This window comes from Benincasa hispida, chromosome 8 (genome assembly GCF_027475165.1).
Source record: "Benincasa hispida cultivar pf3 chromosome 8, pf3_genome.v1.1, whole genome shotgun sequence".
Taxonomy (NCBI): domain Eukaryota; kingdom Viridiplantae; phylum Streptophyta; class Magnoliopsida; order Cucurbitales; family Cucurbitaceae; genus Benincasa; species Benincasa hispida.
In genome coordinates, this window is record NC_143485.1 from 1,960,715 (window position 1) to 1,974,328 (window position 13,614).

At 32.3% G+C, this 13,614-nt stretch overlaps 1 protein-coding gene and 1 pseudogene across 1 annotated transcript; one reads left to right on the forward strand and one right to left on the reverse strand.

Moving 5' to 3' along the window:
• Positions 1–1,602: 1,602 nt before the first annotated feature.
• Positions 1,603–2,362, reverse strand: LOC150034288 (uncharacterized; annotated as a pseudogene).
• A 3,039-nt stretch (positions 2,363–5,401) lies between these two features.
• On the forward strand, positions 5,402–9,564 carry RHS18 (root hair specific 18). Its single transcript, XM_039037767.2, has 4 exons — positions 5,402–5,635; positions 6,199–6,378; positions 6,471–6,627; positions 8,933–9,564. The coding sequence occupies exons 1-4, from the start codon at positions 5,405–5,407 to the stop codon at positions 9,340–9,342; spliced, it is 978 nt and encodes a 325-aa protein (XP_038893695.1). The 5' UTR covers positions 5,402–5,404; the 3' UTR covers positions 9,343–9,564.
• Positions 9,565–13,614: the final 4,050 nt, after the last annotated feature.

The window sequence follows — 13,614 nt, forward strand, 5'->3', positions numbered from 1 at the left end:
GATTAACCACAAACCAATAAAAATAACATCCAAAGTTATCTTGTAGCTTAAATATGTATGTAGAGACATACGGGTGGATCACGTTTAAGTGATAACCTAAATGGTATGAAGTAGATGAATGAGGCTGAGTACCTTATCCTTGTGACACTACGAGTATGACCCGTTTGTAAGTGAAAGTGCTATAAATGATCTGATCCTGATCATTCATGTATAGACATCTGAGTAGGGATATTCTATACAAAGAAGTTTGTATAAGATTGGACCACGAAATGTTTAGTCTCATTATGTAACTCCGTTCATAATAGAGACTTACATTTCACTAAGATGACCATAGGTAACATGACTTGAATTCTGAATGAGTTGTAAACTCCTGCCTATGAGAGCGGTCCTTTGATTTGTATGGGTGAGAGTGGCCAGATCGCCGATTCAATAAGCCTACCTTTTGGGAATTCGTCTGATTGGGGTGTTAGGAATACAACTACACAAGAAGGAATTCACTTCTTCCCCAAGGTCAGAGTAAGTAGATAAATTGCTCTCTTAAGAGCTGGTTTTGAGGCTAGAATAATGTGGTGCCATACCCTCTCCTGGCCCGAGAGGGGTTTAGTCATAGTTGGACTATGATCTATTGTTCATTAGAAAGATCAATGGTACTTAAGGAGTTAGATGTAACTATAGGGGTAAGGTAAGCATTCAATCCATCCATACTTTTCCCTAGAATATCAAGAAGCGTACCTAAGATATTCATGCAAACATTTTTTTCAATGTGCATCACATTTAAACAATGCCTGATATGAAGATCTTTTCAGTATGGCAGTTGAAGAAAATAAGACAACCTATTCTAACAAATCTCTAAACTTCCTTTCGTGTTTTGTTTTTTTATTGTTCTTAGCCTTTAGGAAATTCAAGATCTTTGATTTTTAAATATATAGCCTCCATAGACATTGGTTCTGGATTATACCAAGTTCTTTTTTATCGTTAAATGACTTTTTTTGGTGCCTGTATAGATGATTTCGTGCTAGAAATCTTCGATGTCCAAGATATGAAATTTTTTCCATATTTCAATCTTATAGAAGACGTATTGTCTCCACAAATTAGACATGCCTTATACCCTTTCATACAACATCCACTTAGGTTATCATGTGCAGGAAAATCATTGATTGTCCACAACAAAACTGACCGTAAGTTGAATAGTTCATCTCGATAAGCATTATAACATTCAACACCACTTTCCCATAAAAGTTTTAAATCTTCAATTAGTTGTGCTAAGTATGTGCCAATGTCGTCTCCTGATTTCTTTGGACCCGAAATCAACATTGATAGCATCATGTACTTTCTTTTTATACATAACCATAGTGGAAGATTATAAATAACCATCACTACAGGCCAACAACTATATTTAGAACTTATTTTGCCATGTGGATTTACTCCATCGACTGACAATGCTAAACAAAGATTCCTAGGTTCAGAATCGAAGTCTGGCCATTTAAAGTCTACTAACTTCCAAGCCGGAGCATCTGCCAATGTTGTAACTTACCATCCACAATTCTTTTATCAACGTGCGAAGTCAAGTTTTTGGCACAATTAATACTTCTAAAAAGCCTTTTAAATCGTAGAATTGGTAGAAAGTACCATATAACTTTTGAAGGTATTTTTTTTTCCACATTTCGTATCCTTCCCATTTTTCCACCTTGATTCACCACATTCAGGATATTCAATTGCATCTGCATATTCTTTTCTATACAAACAACAATCATTAGGGCATGCATCAATCTTCTCATATTCCATTCCTAGTGCACCTAAAGTTTTCTTTGCTTCAAACATTGAATTTGGGAGCTCATTGCTAGCAGGTAAAATTTCCTTTTAAGGTTATGAGTAGTTTTGAAAAACTAGTATCACTCCATCCATATCTAACTTTTAAATTATACAATTTGACTAATGTATACAACTTAGGGTATCTTTTGCACCAATCGTATAATGGTTTTTCAGCATCATTAAGCAACTTCTCAAATCCATTCGGATCTTTTGAATATTCCTCGTGAGCAACTTCAACCATTTCTTTTAAACTTCAAACATCAATCTTTTCATACATATGGGTGTCAAACTTAGAAGATTCTCCACAAAATGAAGAGTTAGGAAGTTTTTTCCCATGTCAAAACCAAATTTTATAACTTTCATCAATCCCATTGACATATAAATGATCTCTAATATCCTTGCTACTATGCTTTTCACTATTCCCACATTTCAAACAAGGACAATGAATATAGGGGCTATTTGTATTAGAAAATTCAAATTTTATGATGTTTTCCACACCCAATTCATAATCTTTGGAGAATCTACTCTTATGCATCCATGATTTATTCATGATTGTAAATCTAGTAAGAAAAGATGATAAACAATGATCAACTTCATAAAACAAGTTGTGGAAAACAAACAAGTTCCCGATACATACAACTTGTCATTTCTAGTTCTACAACATTCCAACCTCAAGAAAGTAAGACAAATTAGAGAACTTCAAGGCAAATTAGAGAACAAAGACAAACATATCTAAAAAAACTGAACCCAAGGTGTAATCGAACCTAAAAAAATTGAACCCAAGGTATGCACGTGCTCTAATGTGCTAAACATATATTAATTCCAATAACTAAAAATTGAACCCAAGTTTGGCAAAGCATTTCTTAGTTCATAAAACCATAACAAATTAGATACATTGACATATCTAACTTTAGTAAGCATTTAATTAAAGAAAAGTGTCAAGTTCTTGCAAGTTCTCTAAAATTAAAGCCCTAACTTTAGCAAAGTAGCAATCCCAACTTTGGCAAGTTTTCTAAAATTCAATCTCATTCAAGAACAATATGAAACAAGAGTTTATTATGAGATTCAAGAATATATCTGAGAGATTAAACCCTAACTTTGAAAGTTCAAGCCTCAAAAAAAAAAAAAAAAAAAAAAATCAAGCCCTAACTTTAAAGTTCATGCCTCAAACCAAGAAAATCAAGCCCTAACTTTGAAACTTCATGCCTCAAACTAAGAAAATAAAAAATTAAACCTAATCTAAACAAGATTGAGCCTAATCTAAACAAGAAAATCAAGATTAAGCTTTATCAAACAAAGAAAATCAAGACTTAAACTCAATCTAAATAAGAAAAACAAGATTAGGCTCTAACTTTGAAAGTTCATGCCGTAAATCTACTTACCTCAATGAAGAATCTCTTCAAGATTGATGACATAACAAAGATGCATTAAAGGGAAGTGAAAAACTAAGAAGATTTCGAGTGTATTGTGCAAAAAATCGACTAAAAGCATTGCAACGGATAGATTGCAAATTGACAGTTGGAATTTCTTTTAAATCTGTTTGATAGTCTCACGACGCTAGTAAAAGAGCGTTGCAATGTTGTTCAAGAGGGCAAAATTTTTCTATCAAAACCCGTAGTGTTGCAATGCTATTGAAAGCGTTGCAACGCTAGGTGCGTGAGATGCGCGCATTTTTCATTTTTTCATCAAAATATGTAGCGTTGCAATGCTACTTTTTAGCATTGCAACGCTATCTTGTGTATTCTATAATTCTTAATGTTTTTAAAACGTCAAGAATCCATTAATTGAACTTGACATTTTTAAAACGTCAAGTACTGTACTTTCCAGGAAAAAATGCACAACCTCCGCTTTTTAAAATCAATTCTTGACCCTTTTTTCTCTTTAAAATCACCTATTTCTTGACATTTTTTTTTCATAAAAATGTCAAGTATTTAAAATTGCAAACGTCAAGAAATTTGATTTTTCTTATAATTTCAGTCTTTCATTCAATACAATCACTGAAGCTATAAAGGTATATTTATACAAGAAGGGAAAGGGAACCCTAGAAGGCATAATGGACAAAATAGGTGGGCCCACATTATTCACCAATGAAAAGAATATGAGAGTGTACAGAGAGTATTTAATTAATTTGTGGAGCTGTATCCTCTAATTGAGTTTTTTCCTTCACAAAGCATACATGTCATCTATAGTTGAATTTGTAATTTGGGGAAGAGAAGACTAGACTTTTAGTTACCTCATATGGAACCATAATGGTCTATTTATAGGAGATTTGATCTTAATCCTACTAGGATTTAAATATGAGATTTAATCCTCTTAGGATTAGGATATGACATTTCATAATTCCAAACAAGCTAGATTAAACCTTATCTTATCTTATATTATCTTGATTTTTAACTTTATTTGGTAAGCCAAAAGTCACTCCCAACAACAAGTATTATGATAAGTAACTTCTAGTAAAACATTTTGAATTATCATATGCTAGGATTATTCGAAATTCGGATTCAAATGATTTACAACTCCAATATTTTTCTGGCATATTTCTTGCAACTTGGAATTTGGGAACAAAACAGGTCACCCTTTTAAATTTCCTTGTGTTTTCATCTAAAAAAGATCAACTTGCACATCACGTTTCAAATGAGTTCCAAATAAATAATCAACTATAAATAGTGTATATATTTATTTGAACCAACTATTAATAGTATGCTGGTAATATTTTATTTATCAATTTGATTAAATCTTTTTCAACTATTTTATTTTTGAAATTTACAAATATAACAATGAGTAGATTTCGTATAATGATTTTTTTTCGAAAATAACAAAATTGACATGCAACTCATAGAAAATATTTAAAATATCCAAAATGTCTAATCGAAATCTACTAGTGATAGATTTCTATTACTAATAACTTCAGTTAGTAATGGAATGACAATAACAGAGACTATCGTTGATCGAACTATACCACTTTCATAATTGACTTCAATCAAAATGATACTACTTTTATAATTGACTGGAAGACGATCAAGATAGTGAATTCATATTTTCTTCAAATCATATACATATAGATAAAGGGACAGTTGCAAATATAGACATTAGACCCAAAATATTACCAGATATAACATAATGTAAACAAAATTACAAATATGACCAAATTTAAATAGTTTATCAATGATAGACCATATTATTGGTAGAAGTCTATCAATGACATTGATAGATCATATCACTGGTATTGTCTATCAACAATAGAAGTTTATCGCTAATAGATTTGACTATATTTGTAATTTTTTTTAAAATGATGTTATACACTTAATTATTATTCTTAAAATGTCATCGATTACAATTACCTATATATAAAATACGATCCTATTGGGCTCATGGGCTGTTTCCCCTAACATATGTTTTAATATAATTTTCTTTTATCATTAAGTCAAAGCGTAGAGAATTTCATTATTGAATAATTGCACGTCTCGGTATTGAGCTGGAATAATGAAATCGTGCAAGCCATTCCAGCCAATCATTTAGATCTTCTTTTTTTCCATTATATATATAGAGAGAGGGAGTTTGATTATACAGCTCCATTTGGTTAGCCATAACAATGTCAACCAAAATTCTTTTACAGCTCCATGGATTACTCATAATAATAATGTTGCTCCTAAGCTTGGCAGCACCTTCCTCCGGTGCCCTCCAAGTGGGGTTTTACGAGGGAAAATGTGGGTTTAGAGATGTCGAATCTATTGTCGAAGGCGTCGTCACCGGTGCACTCAAAAGAGATCGAACTCTCGTCGCTGCTCTTCTGCGCTTACACTTCCACGACTGCTTTATCTCTGTAAACCCTCTCTCTCGTGTTTTTCTTACATTCATTAACAATATTTAGAATATATCAATTTAAACCTTGAACTTTTGTAGGTATCGATAGAATTTCCTTTGAAAATCATCCGTTTTTTAAATTGACATTTACAGAAGTCCACACATGTTTGAGAATTAATACATGAATGATTTTCAAATTGGTTATTGTAATGAAGAAGTCTAGATTGATTATTAACTTATGAAAATTTAAAAGTTTAATTAACTCAAAATTATAAGTTTCACATGATATTAGTCGAACAAAATCCAGACTTAAATTAATATAATTATTAGTTGAAGGTTATAATTGATACAACCCAAAAGGAGTATAATTGATATTGGCCCACAATATATTATGAAGGCAATACTAATACACCAATTTTTATGCATCTCACACTCATCACATACGCAAATAATAAATTAATATATTTTAAAAAGGAAGTAATAATAATTTACAATGTGACTGTTTAATTATTATTTGGACAATTTACCTGAGATGCACGTGAGTATTTTTATAAAAAAAGAAAATAATTTTGGTATTTGCAGGGATGTGATGCTTCCCTCCTCCTGGATGGAAGCAATAGCGAGAAGGCGGCTCCTCCAAACTTGAGCGTACGAGGCTATGATTTGATTGATGCAGTGAAGATTCAGGTAGAGAAGGCATGTCCTGGAGTTGTATCTTGTGCTGATATTATTGCGATGGCTACTAGAGATGCTGTCAATTGGGTTAGTTGCTTCTCTCTTCTCTCTCTATACAACCTTTTTCAAAATACACACTGAATTATATTAATTCATTACTGTACTGTTCTTTTCCGAAGGCCGGAGGAGGACGATATGGCGTTGAAACTGGACGGAGAGATGCCTTACAACCAGCCAATATCGTCGATCTTCCCGGGCCTTCAATATCTGTCAATGACTCCATTGCAGCCTTCTCCAAAAGGAACCTTAATGTTACAGATATGGTTTATCTTCTTGGTGAGTACCCTATTTAGTTTATTCAATAAATACCCACTCCTTAACACAGACACATGCACGCGCATGCACACTAGTTAAACATGGAATCTGATAATTGAATCTCGGACCTTTTAGTCGATATATAGTGTATATGCTCATACTAATTAGTTGAGCTTTTGTTTTTAGTACAATAAAGTAAGGGATGGGGAGATTACAAATTATAAACCTCTTGATTGCTAATATATTCATATGTCAATTGAGTTATATTCGCTTTGACATATTAATTAGTTGATCTATTTGTCGCTTTGATAACTTTTATTGGACACAAAATGTTACAATTGTTATTTCATTCTACAAAAAAAATATAGGAAAAATATAAATTTATACTCAACTTTGGGTTGTATCAATTGAAACCTCACGCTAATAATTGTATCGATAAGTGAATTAAATTAGACAATTCATTAGTAATTTAGAGTTATTTTCACTTGATTTCATTATTCTTCTAAAAAAGTCCAAATACAATAACAAAAAAAAGTTATCAGGTAATTCTATCTAAACAAGTAAAGAAAAAAAAAAAAACAGAAGTTGAATGATGAAAACCAACTCAAACTTAATAAAGAAAAACACTAATATAAATTTGCATTAGTCAAATCGGACTTTAATGTAGTAGAAAACCAACATTATAGGGGTACAATACTGGTTCAAAATTGACATCGAAGATCATGTTATAAAAAATTTTCAATGTCGGTTTTCCACCAACATTTTTGTATGACTAACATTTCAATGTCAGCTACCTTCAATGTCGGTTTTAGATTGGCATAGAATACCCTCTTTAATGTTGGTTTTCAACCGACATTGAACATCATCTTCAATGTTGGTCTTTCACCTACTTTTTGTCGGTAATTATCCGATATTAAATGTCTGGCATCGTTTTGTTATTGAAAAATAGAAATATATATATTTTTTGTTTATCCACATGAAATCAATAATATTTCTCTTTTACCTATACATGCACAAAATAAAATCTTAATTGCTTTCTTAAATTCCCAATAAGTCATAAAAGAGAAATTGGATGATAATTTAATTACAAATCAAGATAAAATGTATTTTTTTCATCTAAATCAACTCCATATGGTTCAACAAATCCTATAGTATCAACCATGAAGTATATATACATATATATTCTACATTGAACAAGTACACTATACACACTAAGTTGCATACAAAAATAAAATTCAAAATAAATGAATTACAAAATGGTTAAAATGACTAAAAATAACCTGAAGATAAATGAGAAATGTTCAACAATGTCTTCCCAAGTTTCTCTAATGTCAATTCTCGGAACTTAGGGACTATTCTTCCACCTACAAACAAGTGGAGAGTTATAGAAAAACTAGTGACCCAAACACAACAATTCCTTAGCCTAAACAATTTGGATTGAAAACAATGATTAAAATGTCACAAGGTTTGAGAATCAACAAATTAGTCAATAATGAGTAATCAACAAATTATCAAAGCTCATAAGGTTTACATAACAAAATTAAATTTTTGTTAGAGTATTTTCAACAACTCAATAAGAGAATTACAAATTAATGAAATTCATAAACACTTATGAAAAAAAATAAACTCAATAAAAAGGGAAAAAAAAAATATCATCACATGATCATGGGCATAAAGCAACAAGTACGATACACAATTTTTTTTTTAAGAAAGAGCACAAACAGAAATGAAGAGTTAGAAGAAACAAAATGGTTATGAAAAGAAAAGGATAAGAACAATGGAAGTAAAGTTACCATAGTAATTAGCCACAAATTTAAAATTGATATTAAAGATCCACTTTTTTTTAAGAAACTGACATTATACATCTATTTTTCGTATTTTCTAACCGACATCAAAGCCCACATTTATTGTAGTGTTGATTCTCACATTTTTCTTTCATCTAAATACACTTCAAAAAAAAAAAAAAAAAGTCTTATACACATGCAAGTGTTATGAATTAATTGACGGTCTTAAAATAAAAATCTAATAGAGAGTCTAAATTGATTATGTTGTAAAAGTTTAAGATTCTAAAGGATACCATTATAAGTTTATAACATTTTAATTCATTGATCATACAACCCTGAAAGTTAGAGATGCACATCCATCTTTGCCTTTTTTTTCTTTTTTTTTTCCTTTTATTTATTTATTTATTTTTTTGAAAAATTTGCCTAAAGTCTTGTTAACAGAGAATATGTGTTCAAAAAATGACAAAGCATAAGCTAACTAGAAACAAAAAAGGCTTAAAATGTGTAATCAGTTTTGTTTGCTTGAAACTAAACACAAGCAGGTGGCCACACTGTTGGTGTATCACGATGCATTTTCTTCATGGATCGCCTATATAATTACAAGAACACAGGGGAACCCGACCCGACAATCGATCCGTGGTTTCTGGACGACCTGCAAACCCGATGTCCTCAAGATTCCGACGGCGAGAACACCGTATTTCTTGACCAGAACTTTATGAGTTCTTTTGTGGTTGACAACTCATTCCATAAGCAGATCTCGCGACGAAGAGGGATACTTGAGATTGATCAACAACTTGCTTTGGATCCATTGACAAAAGATTTCGTGTCGAATGTGGCATTTCGATCCGACTTCGCCTTCAAGTTTGGACAAGCAATGATCAAGATGGGAAGATTTCAAGTTCTGACTGGTTCTGAAGGGGAGATTAGAAGAACATGTGAGGCGGTTAATTGAATTATTATGTATATGATGATCATAAAATTCTCTCCCTAGTAAGTTTTTCCACATCTAAAGCCGTCATCCTAATCCTTTTTGTGTGAATTATTTCATTTACAAAAACATAACTTTCAATTTCGTCCATTTAAATTTAGTGTTAATCATGTAGTATTTATGTCGACAAATTAATTATAGCCTGTCAACTTCTTTTAAAATATATTTAAATTCAATTAACATGAAGCATGTATCTTCTACAGAAAAATTTAAGGTTTGAATCCTGCATTAAAGCACTCAAATAATTCAAAATTAGATTTGAGTGATTCAATTTTTTAATTGTCTTAATAGGTTCAATGAACTATCTTGGATGTTTTAATGACATTAATGGTTATGAAAAATATTTTAGGAAAAATAACTCTTTTGGTCGGTCCTTCATGCTTGATTGGGTTGTTTTTGAGTACTTTCAAAGTTTTACCTTTGAACTTCTGAAGTTCTACATTTTTTGTCAGACTCTTGTGAGCACTTTTGATCTCTATGTTGAAAGCATTGATGAACCCACTTTAAATTCACTCTAAATCTCAAAAACTTTTAAGAGAAGAAACTTGTTCTCTTACAAAACTCAGTTTCTTTTTACACTTCAGTTTGTTTCTATTGATTTTGATTCTTTTCTCTTGCATACAAATGAGGAAAATGAACTCTTTATATAGTACTCAAGAGACACTTCCTAAAAGACACAAAATAAATGAAGTATATGTATACATACCATTCATGTACTTGAACAATTACATGTATCTAGAAATGCATGTATCTTGAAGTTAGAAATGTATCTAGGAATGTGTTATCCATAATGTATCTAGCTTATTAATTTCTAATATGCCCCCTTAAGCTAGACTTCCCTAACTCCGAGCTTCTCTTTCATTTTCAAGAATAAGTCTGTCTTTAATGCTTTTGTGAATATTTCTGCAACTTGATCTTGTGTCTTGCAATACTTTATATATACTTTTCCATCTTTGATCAATTCTCTGATGGAATGATACTTGATCTGTATGTGTTTGCTTCTTCAATGAAAAACTGGATTCTTCGAAAGTGAAATAGATGATTTATTGTCACAGAAATGAAGGTCCCTTTCTCTTTGAGGACACTTCAATTCATGTAGTACCTTTCTAAGCCAAAGTGCTTGAAAACTAGCTGCAGACAAAGAAATGTATTCAGCTTCCGTTGTTGACAATGCTACAGCGTCCTGCTTCTTTGATGCCCACGAAACTACTCCATAACCAATATTAAATACATACCCAGAGGTACTTTTGAAATCATCAATATTTCCTCTCTAATCACTATCATTGTAGCCAACAAGAATATTATCCCCATTCCTTTTATAGTGGATTCCATGATCAACAGTTCCAAGAATATATCTAAAAACTCTCTTTTCAGCTTTCCAATGACTTCTCTTTGGTGATGCCATAAATCTACTCAATAAATTTACTGAGAACATAAGATTAAGTCTAGTTGTAGATACATTAAACTTCCAACAAGACTTCTATAGATAGTGGCATTAAAAGCTTTACTATCATCATGCTTGCAACTTTAAACCCAGTTCCATAGAAGTACTAGTAGGATAAGCATTCTCCATTTTAAACTTTATCAACAAATCTTTTGCATATTTCTTTTGGAAAATTGCAATCTCATTATCACCTTGTTTAACTTCAATACCAAGAAAGTAATGAAGTAAACCCATATCAATCATCTCAAATTCTTTCTTCATGCTCTCTTTGAACTCGTCAATCATCATGTTTGAATTTCTCGTAAACATTAAATCATCAACATATAGACAAATCATCAAGAAATTACCATTTTCGTCTTCTTTGGTGTAGAGAGCATGTTCATATGGACATCTTCTGAAATCATCCTTCAAGAAAAAATTATTGATACATTTGTACCAGGCTTTTGGTGCTTGCTTTAGCCCATACAATGCTTTCTTCAATCGGCACACCTTATTTTCTTCTCCAATTTTGGCATAACCAGGGGGCTGATCAACATAAATTTCGTCCTCTAAATACCCATTTAGAAATGCTGACTTGACATCCATTTGATGAACTTTTTAGTTATTTTGTGCTGCAAGGGCTAACATCAAACGAACAGTCTCCAAGCGAGTTACTGGTGCAAAAACTTCTTCATAATCCACACCAAACTTTTGTTTGTAATCTTTTACTATAAGTCTGACCTTGTATTTATGCACTTCTCCATTTTGCTTCAGTTTTGTTATATAGATCCATTTGACTCCAAGAGCTTTTCTATTCTCTGGTAATTTGACTAACTCCCATGTCTCGTTTCTTCTGATTGCATTAATCTCTTGATCCATTGCATCTTTCTATTTCTCATCTTGAATTGCTTCTTCAAAGTATATAGGATCAACATCTGCAAATAAAGAAAAATCAGCATGTTCATCATCTTGTATTCTTCTTGAAGTATTATAGATCTCTTGAATATTTCTTGTCTTCCTTGGAGTAGTTTCTTCATCACTTATGGAGTGTGATGAAGAAGGTGAAGTCAGTGGTTGAGTCTCTTCAATCTCCAAGTCTCGAGCATCTCCTTTGCCATTCATGTCAACAAGTAATGGATTTTGGTCTTTATTTGGTGCATCCCATTGCCAGAATTTTACTTCATCGAACTTGATATCTCGACTAATAATAACTTTCTTACTTACAAGGTTGTATAATCTATAAGCCTTGGAGTTTTCATTGTACCCAACAAAAATGCATTTTTCTGATTTATCATCTAGTTTACCTCTTTTCTCATTTGAAATATGAGAGTAAGCAATACACCCAAACACTAAGCAATACACCCAAACACTCTTAGGTGACTAACAACTGGTTTCAATTCGCTCCATGCTTCTTGATGACTAATACCTTGCATACTTTTAGTTGAAGCTCTATTTAGGAGATAAACAACACAAGTTACTACATCTCCCCAAAATTGATCTGGAAGTTTCTTGGCCTTCAACATACTTCTTACATGTTCCATTATTATTCTGTTTTTCCTCTTTGCAACTCTGTTTTGTTGAGCAGTTCTTCGAACAGTCTTCTAATGCTTGATTCCATTTTCCTTCAAGAAATCTACAAAGACTATATATTTTCCTCCACGATCCGAATGCAATGCTTTCAATTTCAAGTTACTTTCATTTTCCACCATTGCTTTGAATGTCTTGAAACATTCAAAAGTAGAGCTATTTTCTTTTAGCAGATAAATCCACGTTTTCTGACTGTAGTCATCAATAAATGTGAGAAAATAACGATTACCTCCATGTGTAGTGGTTCTCATGGGTCCGCATAAGTCTGTATGGACAAGCTCGAGAGGTTTTGATGCTCTCCAAGAACCTCCAGTCGGAAATGAATTTCGATGATGCTTTTCGAAAACACATGCTTCACAAAGTTGATCTTCCATTTTAATATTTGGCATTCCTCTCACCATATGTTTTTGACACATGTGAGACAAAATCTCAAAACTCAGGTGCCCTAATCGACAATGCCACAACCATGAAGAGTCATGTACTAAAGTTTCAAAACAAACAAACTTCTCATAGCATATTTTAATTGGAAACATTTTGTTGTGGGTCATGCGTACCTTCATTATGAGACTTCCATTCTAGGTTCTAATCTCACATACGTTATCTTTAAAGATAACATCATGTCCTCTTAGGAGAAGTTTCCCAACATTTAAAAGATTGTGTTTGAGACCTGAAATATAGTACACATCAATAATTCTTTTTGCTCCCTTTTTTGTCTTAACAAGAATATCTCATTTTCCTTTGACCTTAAGCTTCTTATTGTCACCAGTCTTCACTACATTTTGATGAGATTCATCTAAGGATATAAAAATATTCTTTCTTCCTGTCATGTGGTTACTGCAACCACTCTCAAGATACCATATTTCCTTAGTGCTTGTTTCTTGGATGTTGAATGTGAGGAAGAGAAGATCTTGATCATTATCTTGTTGCTCATGCATTAGAGTGGTTTCTGCTTGATTAGAATTAGCCTTCTTAGACCAACAGTCTACTTGAAAATTTCCATAACGTCTACAATTGAAACATTGTATATGAGAAAAATCTCCACGACCACCACTTCTTCCTCTTCCTCTATTTGAACTTCTTCCCCTTCCTCTATTTGAAGAAGATTGATTGTCTCTGCTCTATGACCTAAATTTGTTATGACGTTGGATCGTCCATTGCTTCTACCGCCACATCCACCTCTTCTTCCACCAGATCGCCCTCTAGAGGAGGATTGCATATGAAAAGCT

Coding starts and splice junctions, on each gene's coding strand:
- RHS18 (XM_039037767.2), top strand. CDS start 5,405: ATGTCAACCAAAATTCTTTTACAGCTCCATGGATTACTCATAATAATA. Junction 5,636..6,198: donor TCCACGACTGCTTTATCTCT/GTAAACCCTCTC, acceptor TGGTATTTGCAG/GGATGTGATGCTTCCCTCCT. Junction 6,628..8,932: donor AGATATGGTTTATCTTCTTG/GTGAGTACCCTA, acceptor AAACACAAGCAG/GTGGCCACACTGTTGGTGTA.